This window comes from Larimichthys crocea, chromosome III, assembly GCF_000972845.2.
Source record: "Larimichthys crocea isolate SSNF chromosome III, L_crocea_2.0, whole genome shotgun sequence".
Classification (NCBI taxonomy): Eukaryota; Metazoa; Chordata; class Actinopteri; family Sciaenidae; genus Larimichthys; species Larimichthys crocea.
In genome coordinates this window covers 45,502,194-45,517,677 of record NC_040013.1, presented here as the reverse complement: position 1 = coordinate 45,517,677, position 15,484 = coordinate 45,502,194, and the positions used below count along the sequence as shown (strand labels likewise).

Genomic DNA, 15,484 nt, shown 5'->3' with positions numbered 1-15,484 from the left:
CGTGCACGCTTAGATGTGTGATATGTGACTGGGTCTGTAACAGGCGTTGCTGTCAGGTGACTGTGGATTCTCAGGTCTAATTGTGCTGCTGGTGTGGATGGGAGTATCTGATAGCCTGATTGCTTATGCCTGACTGCTCTCCTGTCTCCCAGTGACCACCTGTCTTTGGCCTGATCCCATGGGAGATGCTGAGGAGGAGGCGGAGGAGGAGGGTGGACAGGGATGTGCAAAGAGAAGGATTTGAAGAACCAGTCAGAGAAATGTAGAATCTCCATGTCCCAAAACAGCCCCCCCTTCCTCGCATTTCTGCTGCCTCTCTTATTATTAGACACGGATGTCACACTATAAGTAGAGAGTAGGGATTGTGAAAAGCGCAATATCTCACATGTACATGTAAGAAACAAGGATCCAAAGTGGTTCCCATTTCCATGTGCACTGTTTGCCGAAGTGATGTTGCCTGTGCCATGTGATCTGCTGAGCAGCTTTTCCAACCTACCTAATCTGGAGCACATTGGATTCTTTTCATTTAAATCTGTTTTTCTGCTACAGGGTTTTTGTCACTGCATAGATTACGTAATGCCAAAGGTGACAGCATAAAGGCCTGTCACAAGAACTAGATAAGGAGCGTGTGTATGTGGAGGTGAATTAATTCACCTTTTGCTGCTCTAAAAAAATAAACTCGGCAAACACTAAAAGGTGAATTTATATACCCGTATGTAATTGCCATGAACACTCGCATATCTTGTGGAACATCAAGTGAATTGCGTCAATGAAACTCTTGTTTAGAGACAATGGTTTACGGTTGGGTCATAAATATTTCAAAATCAGAATAGCTTTCTACTTTGGCCAATTTATATAGCCGCACTTTATCCAATCTGCGGAATCAGCTGTTTGCTTGGTTGATGATATGCCCTTCAATGATCCCCAAGCCTCTGAGGACCTGCTCCAGGTCAAAGGTGATTTTAGGTTGGAAGTTAATATGGATAGGGAATATTGGAACCCAGGAGACATGACTTAATGGTCTATAAAACCTGAAACCAATCTTCATGATGTATGACAAAGAACGCACAACATGAAGTACAGTACAGTATGTGTTACAGTGTTGTTTTTGCATTATAGATGTTAGGTATAATCTTAACTCTAGTATTATTTTTTACGCAGATTGATCCATGTGTGTGCACTCCATGCTTAAACCACTGCTATTCCTCTTATGTTTCTCCTCCTCTTATCAGCTCTGTGAATATGTAACTTCCTCACATAACAAGTTCTTATCGGACGCAGTCCAACCCGGAACATTTTTATAAAATGGTAGCTTTCATTTCCAATGTAGGGTCAAAGGTCACTTTAGTTCAGCAGAGGCAGGGCTGAAGTCAGCCCTCCATCTTCATTAATGTCACCTCCCAATGGCCTGTAACATCACTCCTGCTGATAGCGCTCAGCATTGTTCCCTTTACAGAAAAACCGAACATGTGGGTCAGTTCAATTTTTGGCAATGGGGACGGGTTGGCACACGGCACGTGAGATACAGTATGTGGTAGCACTGTGCATTGGGGTGTTATTGCGCAATCATGTTCTAAAATAAAGCAGCTTCCAGGCAAAAGGCTTAAAGAAAATGCTAATTTGTATACCTAAGTGGCATGTGGGATAAAGCGCTGGTGACAAATATGAGAAGATGTTTACCTGTGTAACTGAAAGACGCGGGCGCCATTATTAATGAATGAGGCTTTGTAATGCACCTGCTGGTTCCATGCCAATGGAGCGGATCACCTTTCATGAGAGAGAATGGCAGTTGTTTGTGCATCATGGATGTCAAGCTACTATTAGTGAAAAGACCTTTACATTGTGTGAGTGTGCATGTGTGCACACGCAGGCCCGCATCTGTTTGCTTTTACGTGTGCTTGAACATTTGCACGAGTATGTATATGTAAGATCAGCCCATATGCCTACATGCAAATCCTTCTGTATACGTGCGCTGATGGTAAATACGGCAGGGAAGGGGTGTGTTCATGTGCGCATTTATTTTTAATGACCTGCTGGCAATTTCGGATACAACTACTGCGAAGAATTCCTTTTTGCCAGTAATGTTTTCCAGCATACGCTGGCCAAATGTTGTGGCCTAGTCAATGGGCAAAGTTGAGAGCCTTCAACAAACCACTCCCAGTCAGAGTGAATGGTTTTACAGCCACACAATAAGGGCATTAGCTGTATAAGGTCCAACAACGAGCTAGCTGCACATGATCCCATCTGCATTCTGGCCTACCTGTTACTGAGAAATGACATGTTTTCTAAAATTACATCATGAGGCAAAAATGATTAATGGCCTCAAATCGGATAAGAGGATTTGGTCGGGCCTGCTATTGCCTGCCTATTTCAATCATGTTGTGATGAAATGGATATAGTGTTAAGCATGCACTTAGGTTTCTATCCCCCTAACGTGTTTCTGTTTGTTGGGCCTGGCACTGGATCATCAAGCGCCTCTAAACCTGCACATGTCAGTTGTTTTATTTGAAGGGATCTGAGGGACAAAACCACTTACTGGCTGTCAAATAGAATCCCTGCTGTTGATCTTCGCTCTCTCACTTTTCATTTCGCTCCTGTCCCCTCTCTCTCTCTCTCTCTTTCTCTGACTCTATCTAACTCTGTCCCTCTCCCTTCATTCCTCCCTCTTTCCCTCACTGGCTTGCCTCCAGGTTGTCTGCTGCAGTCAGTGTGGAGCTGGAGTTCAAACACTGCAGACTTCAGCAGCACATGAAACAGTGCTACTTGGAACCTTCCAGAAGTGTGGCACTACAAAGCTCTCTCACCAAGGTGATTTCATCCTCAGTGGCTGTTGCTTACTGTTAGCTCTGCATGTGTCTATATCAGGTGTCAGGGGCTCTCCTTACTATGGAGCTTTATTCTTTACAGAAGTTTACTCAAATCATGTATGTGAGGTTGTGGCATAATCTCAGTTTTCTCTCAATCAATCCTGACGAAACTGAAAACCAGTGGAATGGAGAAGCACTGCAGAGGTTATGCAGAGGTAGTTGCGTGCATGAGTACTTTAGTGCGTAACCACAATAAGGAAGTGACAGGGGCAGTGTTTTAGCAGTGCCCTGTCCTTGACCCTTGCTGTAGCATAGGCCAGGACTGTCTCTGCAGTGGCAGGGGACCTGCAGGGCTGCCTCTCTCCGCGCCCCCCTTCAGATGATCTCATTCTGCAGGGGGCAGCGAGCTCCACCGCAAGCTGTGGCCACTTCCAGATGAAGGCTGCAGAGCAGGTGTCTAGTCGTCTGTGCATGTGTGTGTGTGGTGGGGTGGGGTGGGGGGAGCTGTGAGAGTGCTGCGTTTCTGCTTAAACCATACTCATAAATAAATTGGATTGATCTGCCTTATGTGGAAGACTCAGCTGTGACACCTGGTGGCGGGAGAAGAGATTGCAGGGAGCCAGTCACACAGCAGAACAGGACTGATGTGATCAAAGGGATTCTAATAATATTCAAGATGCAGAGGTGGAAAATAATAAAGTGCATTTAGTGAAGTACTTAACTTACGTACAATCTTAAGAGTTGAATATCTCTATTATATGCTGCTTTGTACCCCACTACATTTATCTACACAGCCACAGGTGCAAAACATGAGCACATGAGCATCACATATTATATTATTATGCATTTTTATAGATTAAACAGCACAACTGTATGTAAAGAAGTTAAAATTTGCATCACCTCTACAAGATACAACATTATAATGCTGCTTACATGTTAATGCATCACTAATGACGCACTCTGAATGGAGCCATTCTGAATGGAGGTCTTTTACTTGTAACTGTGTATTTTGCCATACATTTATATGTGGTATTACTTCTTTTGCTCAAGTAAAGAACTGAATACTTCATCCACCCCTGGATTGTTGTCATTTTTACTCCGCTACATTCATTTGACAGCCATAGTTACTTTATTACTTTGAGGACACTGATTATCTGTTATGAGATACATACACAGAACAAATGTATAAAGAGTGACCCTTTGGGCACAGTTGTCCTTTTTGTGTGCTTGATAATCCAGCTAGAAGTAGAAAGTTGCTCTATCTGATAACTCCTGCTTATATGTTAATGCATCAGTCACAGAAGATCCAATAATATAATGCATTATCAGTTATTTTAAAACTTACTTTTACTTATACAGTATGTAGGTACATTTATGCTTGAAGGCTTGTAGTGGAGTACCTAAACACTATGGGATTGTTACCTTTATTTGAGTAAAGGACCAGAGTGCTTTGATCTAACATCTGATATTGGCATGTGGGTATTGTCTCCCTCCATTCTGATGGCCATTGTGTAGTCTAGTTGTAGCCACTGTATTGAATGACTGCACCAATTGTCAACAGAAAGCAAGATTACAATGCAGTAGTAGAAGTAGTAGCATGTGTCCTTCACTCTGCCAAGAATAACGTTTGAAAACGGCTAGATTATTTTGTCACAATCACTGTTCAAGATGAGTCCTCACACATTAGCAGCATCCAGTTGACATCCATCAGTTTACAGGAAGATTACAATGTGAAATTAATGTTTTTCGGGACGGGAGGTCAGAGGTCAGGGTGAGCTAAAGACTCGTAAAGTGACATCTTTGTTACAACACTAATATCCAAGCTGCTTTCTTCTTGAAATAATATCACCACAGCACATTGTTGATTTCCATTTTATTTACATATCCTTTTTTTTTTTTTTTTTTTTACTTACAGTGACAGTCCAGCTTTACGTGAGACAGCTGCCAGTTGAAACACTGAATTACTCTGCTGTGTTGAATGAATTGGGACACGATCCAGCAATGACCAATCATTTCGAGTGTAATCCCAAAGTGAGATAAATGCTTTTGGAAAACAGTGATGCCTACTCTGCAAACTAATAACACATAAATTAACTTAAGTGATGCGTTGGTGATCATGAGTGATGAGTGAATTTCCAGGTATGGATGAGATAATGCACACTTTGGACTACAACCATAACATCCTTGATAGTGAATATAGGTGGACAGAGGGCAGGAGCCTGATGCCAGGTATTCTGTCAAATGCTAATGTGGCTATCAAAGAGGCTGTTGGCTTAGTATCAGCTGGAAGCCAAAGACCACTGCAGAGGTTTACTTTTCATCGCCGTCTCCAGCCAAGAGGTGGTCGAGTTCTGCTGGGTCAGGCTCTGACTGTAAACTGTTGTCCCGGCGAAAAATCTTGCAGTTCAAACTCGGCAGGTCCATCGCTCAGCAGAGAGGATTGGAAGTAATTGACTTTAAAAGTCACTCAGGTTTAATTACTTGTTTGTTACGCTATAAATAAGAGTCATTCATCTTGTCGTTATAAAACATATACAGTGGCTCCAAAAGTGTTTGCACTTGCATTTTTGTGTGCAAGTGTGTGTGTGTGTGTGTGTGTGTGTGTGTGTGTGTGTGTGCATGATCTGTGTAAGTGATTTGTACCTGTGTGTGCATGTGCTTTTAGTATGTGCTATCTGAGGCGTTGCCTGGGTGTGATGTTGTCTATGATCCGTGGGCTGTAGTGGGTCATGTAATGTAGGGCAGGGTCGGAATAGTTGAAGGGCGGAGGGTTGTGCTGCTCCTGGATGTAGTCTGGCATCAAGGGTGGGAGGCTGGAAGACAAGATAAGCCAATCAGAATGCACGAATGACAAACATGGCAGATATGTAAAAAAAATAAATAAATAAAATAATTGTTTGCACCATGTGAATCATTATGTTCTGTAAAAGTGTAAATGAGCGGTGTTATATCCTCATCAATGCCTGGAGTCACGTTTCTGCACATTTTGCACCTTTTACAGTGAATTCCTGGCTCTGATTAAATGCTGTCTATAACTCTCCACGCAGTAAACAATTAATTTCAGGGAATTTATGGAAATGTTTGGATGTGCAGTTGTTGTGGAATACTCAGAGATTCATGTATATTCATGCAGGCTGTAGCCTAGATATTCCGAGTGTTGAAAGAAGCTGAAATCTGAGGCTAAAGCTGATTAAAAACATGAAGCACACACATCCCCAGTGCTTCTCTGGACTCATTGTTGTCTGATTTGCAGTTCAGATGTTTTGGATTGTATATCATTATGGTTGTACTTTGTGCAAATATGTATATCTGCTCTGATAATGAGGTGAAACCTGGTGTGCCATGAATTGTTCTGTGCATAATCGGTCCACAGATTTCATATATAATGCTTGAATGCAATGCTGCAATACATTCGATGTTACGAAATGGGAAGTTATTGGAAACATTAAAGTAAACCATTTCTGCTTCATCATATCTTATACATCTGGCACCTTCACTGCTATTATATCATACCATATAATCCAAATATCTCTAGCTCTTTCTCTCTGTTGTTGAAAGACAACAGCAGAACCTCTTTCCTGGCTTTTGCTTATTCACTCTAATCTAACAACATAATCCCACAATGCTGGAGCTAACCCCCGGCCATTATATCCATAGGGTCTAGTTTACTGATAGCGGAGAAAGCAGGCCAGTCATCGGGGGGATTATGTGTCTCTGTGGCCCACTAACACCTGGCCCAGATGCCATACATCTGTACACATGCCGGGGCCAAGGACACGTTATTGTCATTATGATGCACAAAGTCATGAATAGATACACTGCTAAGCACATTCACATGCACATACACATCCGTATCTGCATCATATCAGATGTACTTTAGCAGTTACAGCAGATTTTAATACTGCGCTTTGTATTAAAATCCTGCTGTGGTCTGATATTTTTCTATGTGCCACTGAGAGTGTGGTTTTAATGCCAGTCTCTTTGCTGTGATGTGTCCATCTGTGTGGTCTAGTTAAATCACAGCAAGAAAATGTCCTCTTCCTCTGCTTAAAGGAATAGTTTGACATTTTGGGAATGTGACATATTTGTTCAACAAAATATATGTGAAAATGGTTTGTTATACTGGGTGTAGTGAAAACCTAACGAAGACTATACAAAGAGGTGTTCTGCTGACATGATCACAAATCCTTTCTGTTCATCTTCATGACCCTTTGTCTGCAGGATTTCTGAACAGTCTCCCTGAACAGTCTCCCTGAGATTAAACAACACACTGAGCTTTAATCACTCACTCAATCAAATCAAAATCAATCAATAACTAATGGTGCACACACCGTAAGCAAGCGCAGCCTTTGCCCGGCTAGCTCAGTCAAACTCTGAGTAGTAACTCAAGCCTGGGAAATGACCTGTTTTTGTGTTTACACTGTGATAATAATAATAATAAGACACAGTGCAGCAATATATAGACTTTGGTCTTAAAGGAATTATTTACAGAGAAACCGCCTCTGCCCAAAACAAGGTCCATTGAGAGAAATGACTCAAGTACTAATCAGGAAGGATGACACCCAGAATAACAAACTTATAAAAAGAGGGGGCAGACTGTGCTCCAGGCCCCTGATCCAGCAGAGCTTTCGAGTGAAGCAGATCAGACCACAGCTGTGTAATTGACCTATTCTCTCAAATAAGATGGACAACTCTTCCTTTAATGTCCTTTCTAAAAAAGAAAAGAAAAACTCAACAGGAAATGCATTAAATAACTTTCTTGGAAAGAGTTACATAAGAAAATGTATACCACTCTTACACTGTAAATACAGTACAGTAAATAGGCTCTGTTTAAACAGTTTTAACTAATTAGCTAATTAGCACACTTTCGATTTATATCTTTGTTTAATCCACACAAAAAGGAAGTCATTGATCTCAGCTAAGAAATAGTCTGGCACATAATTCAGTGTAAAGTCAAAATGAGCTTCAGAGTGGTTGGTAGGCAGATTTTGTCACCTTCAGACAGAGCTAGGCGGGCTGTTTCCCTGCTTCCAGTCTTTATCAATTTTCTCATGCTAACATTTATAAAACGGGTATTTCCCAAATTTCTTTGTGAAACTACACTGTATTGTTTTTTTGTGAGCAAACTCTCGTCTGTGGGCGTGTTACGCTCATCATTACTGTATATTTTATCTGCAAACAGTCCTCCGTGTTACCCAAGTGCAGTTTCATAACTCGGACCAAAGCTGTTAGTAGGAAGTGTTTTTGTTTAATATAGTAAGAGAGTGGGCACCGTCCTCCAACTGAGAAGTTAAATACAAGAAGACAGTGCTGCAGCAGCAATACAGAGGACAGGATTTAAAGCCTTCAAGTTGCTGTGAAGGATTGTCTCTGGGCAGACCTACTTGACTACTGTACCTTGAAACACTGTGTAACTGTGAGTGTGTGTGTGTGTGTGTGTGTGTGTGTGTGTGTGTGTGTGTGTGTGGCCTGGTCATTCTCTACAGCAGTACATTTTGTGGTGACCTGCAATGACCCCCATATGAAATTCACTCTTCCCAAAAGAGATGCAGCTATTTAGCAGGCTGTAATGCTTGTTGCATACCAGAAAACATGTATGATGCGTGAGAGTATCCATTTGGGTGCAATCTGCAACTTCACTTCTGGGTGCCACTAAATCACGCTGGACCTTTAAATGTGTTACTTATCAGCAAAAATAGGGATCATCATCAGGAGCTTCGATCAAACAGTAAGTAGTTAAAAACCTGTCTAAACTCTATGTCAGCCGTGAATGTCGTGTATGAAGTCAAATGTGTATGTAAATTCTACTTTATGTCCTGGTGTTGTTACTCACTCTCCAGTAACAGTCTTCTTGCAGCAGCAGAGGCAGGCCAGTGCAGCCAGGATTAGCAGCAAGAGCAGAGGGATGCCAATACCCAGAACCAGGGCCAGAACAAGGTTTGGTTTATTATCCTTCACCTCCTCTCTGTCTGCAAAGGCCAAAGTCAAACCAAGTCATGACAAATGCATGTGTTATGGCCTGGGTTGTGTTTGTTATGTTTTGTGTACTGGTCTTCCCCTTTTCCTGTCTCTCGTTACCTGCAGTGTTGGAGGGTGGTGGAGGCGGAGCTTACCACTTCTGGCAAGGGCAGTGAGGCACACCTGGTTTCAGTCGTCACCTGATTCAACCTCCCCATAAAACTGGCTCTGACTTCACTCCTGTGCCAGATAATTCTGTCTAATCGGTAGAGCCAGTAGAAAGTCTCCAGTGAACTTACACTTGTAAATTCCTGTGAACGAGCTGTGCTTTATTTCTAATGTTGCCTCTTTTTTCTGTGTTTTTCTCCAGCTCACTGACCTTTTGTTTTTCTGTGGACCTGCCTCCTGCCACCAGCCGCCTGCAGCAGCGGACACTTTTTGTTTGATTTAAGTACTTAGAAAACTGTTGATTGTCTACAGACAGCCTGTTGTGTTTGGGTCCACCTCTGTTCTCCAGGCTGCAACAGCATGCTCTCATCACACAAAATGTTTTTTAGCATAGGAGTAAAGGACACCATAAATGTCAAATTATCAAGAACTACAAATCAGCGCCAACACTATTAAAGACATTTCTATGAGGCCCTTTACTGGTTAAAATTTTGATTTTATTAGTCCTAGAGCCATTGATGTACCTATGGGATGGATGTAAAACATGCTCAGATCCTCACCTAATACACAGGACTGGGTTTCGTCCACATCAGTTGTGCCATTGCAAAGACACCTGTAGCCTCCGTAAGTGTTGGAGCAGAGGGCAGAACGGACGCATACCGCCTCTTTGGCCTTACATTCATCCAGATCTGTAGGTGTGGACAGCCCAAGAGCAAGTGGGAGAGAATAGTCTTACCATCACTAACAAAAGTACTGCACTATATCGCTCTATACTGTGGCACTGAAACAGTGCAATGTGTGATATTAATTGGAATTATTATGTTAAATGTATGGTAGTTTACCATCAACTTCTACAGCACTAATCTCATATTCCCTGCTGGCTCGGCCCAGGAAGTCTCTGATGTACCAGTGCGGTGTGTCACTGGACACGTTGATTCGATATTCAGACACATCTGGATTGGAGCTGTGTGCTGGAACCTTGCTGGCGTTGTAGAATTTGTTCTTGAAACCCGTTGACAGAATGTTTACCAGCTGAGAAAGGAGGAGATACAGATTTTCATGATGCAGTTTACACATTTGTTTGTATTATTACTGTTACATACTACCAACTACCACTATCATCCCCCTCACACACCTGTTTGAGTCCATCAGATCCTTTCTTCTTCCAGACCATAGAGACGTTGAACACATTCCACCCTGCAGACACAGAACAACAGAAGCAGCTGTGTGATGACCTATTATTACCATATATGGGCGTGTTTACCATGGAAACACCAGAGGAAGTGCTTACCTGGAGGATTGGCAGAGTCACCTGCAGAGGAACACACGATTCAGAGGTGAATGAAACACACGGGTTACACATACTGAACATTTGACACAATTCACCTATTCTGCTTGATTAGACCTCTGCTCGTGTCAGGGGCTGAATTTATATTTATTTGTTTTATATTAGTTATTATTATTATTATTATTATTATTATTATTATTATTGTTGTTGTTGTTATTATTATTATTATATTCAGGTTAATACACTTACTGTAACATTGACCAGTGATTTTATGGAAAAGCACCAAAGGTAGTCGCTGGCAGGTAAAGAGTGTTTTACAACCATGTCATGGACCAAGTTTTTGGACATTGTGTTTGGACTTTAAGAATAAATAGATAAAAGGCAGCAATTTCATCAAGTTTACAATCCATGCACTAAGCTGTCCCACACTAAAAAGACTATTAGGACAGGACAGAAAGCTACAATACCTCTTTTTAACGTACAGTAATATGAAAGAATCTGAAAGCAAACAAACACAAATGCCTCACATAAGCCATATTTCCCCTGGAAAATGAAATAGGAATATAACAAATCCAGTGCATTGACCATGCACTTTTGCGTCTTTTTGATCCCGGTGAGACTAATTCTACAACCACACAGCCATCTTGAGTTGATGTGAAGTCTCTCTATCCCACATAAAACACAAAAAATTAGAACACCTGTACAGGTGTAACGTGGCTCTCAACCAAACACATGAAAAAAGATCATAATAAGTATGTGAATTTACAGTACATATACAGGCATCACAACCATGTGAGTGGCTGTGCGAACTTGAGCACTATAAGGCTGACACAGAAAAACTAATTCACACTTTTAACACTTCAAGACTCGATTACTGTAATGCCCTTCTGTCCCGAGTACTGACAAAGACCAGACAGAGGGCACATATAACCCCCATTTTAAAAACCTTGCACTGGTTACCCGTTAGTTTTAGAATTGATTTTAAGATTCTCTTAAATCACTGAATGGCCTGGCACCAACCTACCTTTGTGACATGCTACAGAAGTATGTACCAAGCAGGACCCTCAGATCCTCGGCATCTGGACTCCTAGTTGTCAGAACCTTCTCTACTTTTACTGCAACTGTTCTTACATTATGATTTTTACCCTATAGGTCTTAATTTTTCTTCTTATTTGTTTCATTGTTGTAGTTTTATGCTTTTTACTCTTCTTCTAATCTCTAGTTTTTCATGCAACTGCTCTGTTGCCTTAAGAACTGTTAGTTGTTGTCTATTTCTGTTTTTACTCTGCTCTGTGAAGCACTCTGGGCTACAATTTTGTATGAAAGGTGCTATATAAATAAATAAAGTTGAAGTTAAAGTATGTAAATAAGGGTGTATGGCTTGTACAGGACATCCTTGTTCCACATAGCCTCTAGATGGCGATGTTTCTAGCATATAGGGTGCCTTTAGAGCTAAGCAAATAAAATCAAAACATTGTTTTGTCATACAATATATTCTGTAATACATTATATTCTGTTTCATCTATACCCTGCTAAAGTAGTTCACTGCTGGCTAAATGCTGATAACAATGGTGCACATACCACATCCATCAGTGTTTCTGGAGTTCTGGTATCTACAGAAGCAGTCGAAAGAGCCAGGCTTGTTCTGACACTCAAACTTGGCACTGGGACAGGCTGAGAGGTCTGCACACTCATCTATATCTGCAATACAAACAGAGGCAGCTCAGACTATTGTAAATAACCGTGCTGTCATCCATACTAAGCAGTTGGGCGTTCAGTACCTGTGCAGTTGTAACCGTCCCCTGTAAAGCCAGTTTTACATGAGCAGCTGTAGTCATGTTTGATGCTGTCGCAGATGGCGTCTTTGTGGCAGGGGAAGGGGTACGGAGGGGCACACAAGTCTGAGAAGGCATACAGGGAAAGAAGAATCACATAAATGATAGTGAATGGGGTCATTTTTTCTCAATGGCACAGAGAAAGTCACAAATACAGACCATGCTCAAAGCACTTGTATCCCTCTTTTCCCCCAGAGACAGTATTGATAGGACACTCTCCACAGGTGAACTGGTCAGGCTCTGACTTTGACTGGCACTGCACCCCTTGGAAACAGGGTTTGCCTTGACACACGTCTGGAGTTTTCCCACAGAACTTCCCGCTGAATCCCTTTGGGCACAGGCACCCCACCACCTGAGAGGAAAGAATAATAAACAGAAAGGAGCACGGACAGACAGATTAACATAAAAAGAGATACAACTTGTTCCACACACACACACACACACACACACACACACACACACACGCACACACACGCACACACGCACACACACACACACACACAAATACATCCTTCTGCCAACTACATTCCCTTAACATCAGTGGGGAACATCATGAAGGAATTCATAATGAGCTGAGAGAGAACAACCACAGTGCTGAGATCATCCACATGAAATTACAATAACCTGAAGCTGGTCAGAAACACTTCCTTAAGAATAAATTATGCATTAAGAAATGTGTTTGAGCAGCTAGATATACCATGCAAGCAAGTGCATATGGCATAATAAATAAGCAGGCCTCAGTGAACCAACAAAGTAAGATAAAATTTAGTTACAATAAGTTACATGCAAGTTATAAAGAAACTTTGTCATCATTTAATAAAAAGAAAATATGAGAAGTGAGTGTGAATATTTATTTTATCGTTAATATTATTACGTATGTTCATAGTGCACCTGGAACTTTCCCTGCTGGTGGTTTTCAGTGACGCTGTCGTACTGGCACGTTCCTCCGTTGAGGCAGTTGCAGATGCGAAGGACGGGGGTGAACAGAGAGCTGGTGACCTTGTCACTGACTTTGATGGTCAGTTTGACAGGCTGTGTGGTGAGCAGTGTCCACGTCAGGAGGCCAGTAGCTAGAGGGGAACACGTGGACACATTCATAGAACATCATGGAATATTTATGCCATGTTATACCAAAAACATGTCTGCAAGTCTTTGGTGCATTCCGTATCCCTGTTTGTCTCTGTGACACAATCGACTGACTCAGCTTTGAAATGTCCCATCTACTGAAAAACTAGACAGGCACTAAGAAATGTCAACAGTAACGTCATTTATAACATCAACGTTTTAAAAGGGGCGCATTTAAGTATAAAGTTTGTGTGTGTGTCTCACCTCCGCTTATAGAAGCCCGTGGAGGCCTGGGGAAGAGCAGTGAGTAGGTGATGAGGTCTCCATTTGGGTCCTGAGCATCAATCTGAATGTTGACAGTAGAGTTGACCTTACAGCGGATCACTGTGGGCCCCGTCACTATGGGGGGCATGTTACCTAGCAGACCACAGTCAGAATGTGTCAAATTAGTACAGGTCAATGAGGAAAAAGCAAACGATTACAACATAGCGTAGCCACATTACCATAGATCATAGCCAGATTTTCATAGTTCTGCTCGGCGTCCAGAGTCTGCAGGCCCAGATCAGAGCTGCCGGATGCCAAGGTATCATAGACACACTGCATGCTGCCTTTACAGATTTTCCTCAACTCCTCAGTCTCAGCAGGACTGACGTTTTTCATCAAGCTCTCAGAGGAGACTGGCTCCAGTTGAACCAATGCAGGTGGAGAGAACAACAGGCTCTCAGGAACTGGAACTGCCCCTAGAAACACACATGCGTACAGGCAGAGATGATGATTGATGTGGAGACAGGTATAGCTTAACAAAACACCCTGCATGCTGTACTGCATGATAACATCAAGCCAAACACTCTCCTATTACCTCTGTTTTGCTTCTGTCACAAACTCCTGAGAGAAATATCAAGCTCTTTGGCTGTTACATGCTCCACTATGTTCACCAGCTAGTCGCTAACTTTGCCTGCTGTGTGGTGCTGGGAAGATAGCATGAGCTTATCAAAGCTTTTTCACTGAAAACATGTGCCTGCTGTACCTGGAAAATAGCAAATCACAACAGTAAAGTTGTGAGACGTCAAACCAAAACAATGAGCTGAAAGACTTGATAGAGCAAATATGCTGCAGTGTTGGGTAATTATTTTCTTTCGTTGTTACAAACGACCCCTTTCACATTACACATAGTCATATGATCAATTCTTAATATTGACAAATTGTTATTCTAACAGAAAAAGCTGACCTAAACCATGAGGACAAGACTCCATTCCAAGACCCCATTATATTATATCCTGTTATAGACAACAGGTCCCTAGGAGGAAGGATGATGTTAGAAAGGTCCAGGTATCATGATTTAATGCAAGAAAGCAGCAAACAGGGGTAGAGGGCTCACTGTCAGTCAGTCACAGCCTAGCTATGAATTGGGAGTAGTGTTTGTGGGCCCAGTTTTTAGATTATTTTGTGTTTTCTATATTTTATACGACAGCTTTGCATAATTTAACCATTATAATTTATTTCTCAAAACATTTCTCAGTTAAATAGTATAACTATAAGCATCTATGGGCCACTCACAGGACATGCCAAAGTCATGCAGCCTTTTTTCTGATGGGAGTTTGAGGCCCGCTGAGGGCAGGATCCTGCCATCGGACATGAGGAAATCGTCAGCACGGCTGGTGCTCCAGAAACCCATGAGACCCACAGTGCGGTTGTAGAAAGTCTGTGGAACCTCCACCATGGCCGCTAGCTGATTTTGGCCTACAACCTGCCACACCACCACATGGAGACCACCGGCATACACCACTGCGCAGCGAGACAGTGACACACAGCGCACAGCGAAGTCCTTACCCATGTGCACAGTACCTGAAAGGACAGTTATGACATATTTGTCATATGAAAAGGATTGATTTGTTATGTAACTCCAGATTGTTAATTACATACTGTGGTATTTCATACAAAAACAAAACAAGATTTTGACTGTATGCCAGATGTGTGTGGTGATCATTACCAACTGTGACTGGGACCTTAAGATCATCCACAAAAACCTCCAGTCCGTCTCCTTTGTCTACACGTCTCCATTCAATCTGAAAATAATATAGAAATATTAGCGTTAAGTTAAAGTATGATACAATTACAATATAATAAAAGTATTATCTAATATTTATTTGACCATAAGTACAGTGTGGTTTCCTAGAATGGAAGGTTCTGTATTTGTGGCATTATCCAATGTTTTTAGACAACTTTGTAACCCTAACCCTTATAAAAAACTACACCAATTTGGCATTAGAATAATGTGAAAGAAGAAAAAGTTAAAAGAAAAATGTGGAACAATTATTTGAGGCCATATAGGTTGATGGGTAAAATGTCCTCCCACAGTTTTT

At 41.8% G+C, this 15,484-nt stretch overlaps 2 protein-coding genes across 3 annotated transcripts; both read right to left on the bottom strand.

Moving 5' to 3' along the window:
- Nucleotides 1-4,554: 4,554 nt before the first annotated feature.
- LOC113745635 (uncharacterized) lies at nt 4,555-10,130 on the bottom strand. Of its 2 annotated transcripts, XM_027277868.1 has the most exons (5): nt 10,069-10,130; nt 9,776-9,965; nt 9,494-9,622; nt 8,641-8,776; nt 4,555-5,620 (listed from the first exon to the last, which is right to left on the bottom strand). In XM_027277868.1, the coding sequence occupies exons 1-5, from the start codon at nt 10,105-10,107 to the stop codon at nt 5,479-5,481; spliced, it is 636 nt and encodes a 211-aa protein (XP_027133669.1). In that variant the 5' UTR covers nt 10,108-10,130; the 3' UTR covers nt 4,555-5,478. The 2 variants fall into 2 exon arrangements, with proteins under 2 accessions (XP_027133669.1, XP_027133668.1); XM_027277867.1 differs by lacking the exon at nt 10,069-10,130 and having other exon boundaries at nt 9,776-10,053.
- A 44-nt stretch (nt 10,131-10,174) lies between these two features.
- LOC113744468 (mucin-like protein) lies at nt 10,175-14,955 on the bottom strand. The gene is made up of 8 exons (XM_027274151.1): nt 14,679-14,955; nt 13,625-13,861; nt 13,386-13,538; nt 12,931-13,126; nt 12,216-12,433; nt 12,003-12,122; nt 11,803-11,922; nt 10,175-10,245 (listed from the first exon to the last, which is right to left on the bottom strand). The coding sequence occupies exons 1-8, from the start codon at nt 14,953-14,955 to the stop codon at nt 10,175-10,177; spliced, it is 1,392 nt and encodes a 463-aa protein (XP_027129952.1).
- Nucleotides 14,956-15,484: the final 529 nt, after the last annotated feature.

What these genes read in the sequence shown, in the direction of transcription:
- LOC113744468 (XM_027274151.1), bottom strand. Translation starts at nt 14,955, where the DNA reads ATGGGTAAGGACTTCGCTGTGCGCTGTGTGTCACTGTCTCGCTGCGCA. An exon ending in GCATGACTTTGGCATGTCCT is followed by an intron (nt 13,862 to 14,678) that starts GTGAGTGGCCCA and finishes GTGTGTTTCTAG; the next exon opens with GGGCAGTTCCAGTTCCTGAG. An exon ending in GGACGGTTACAACTGCACAG is followed by an intron (nt 11,923 to 12,002) that starts GTACTGAACGCC and finishes TTTGTATTGCAG; the next exon opens with ATATAGATGAGTGTGCAGAC.
- LOC113745635 (XM_027277867.1), bottom strand. Translation starts at nt 10,010, where the DNA reads ATGTGTAAACTGCATCATGAAAATCTGTATCTCCTCCTTTCTCAGCTG. An exon ending in TAGTGCTGTAGAAGTTGATG is followed by an intron (nt 9,623 to 9,775) that starts GTAAACTACCAT and finishes CCACACCTACAG; the next exon opens with ATCTGGATGAATGTAAGGCC. An exon ending in AAGAAGACTGTTACTGGAGA is followed by an intron (nt 5,621 to 8,640) that starts GTGAGTAACAAC and finishes CTTGTCTTCCAG; the next exon opens with CCTCCCACCCTTGATGCCAG.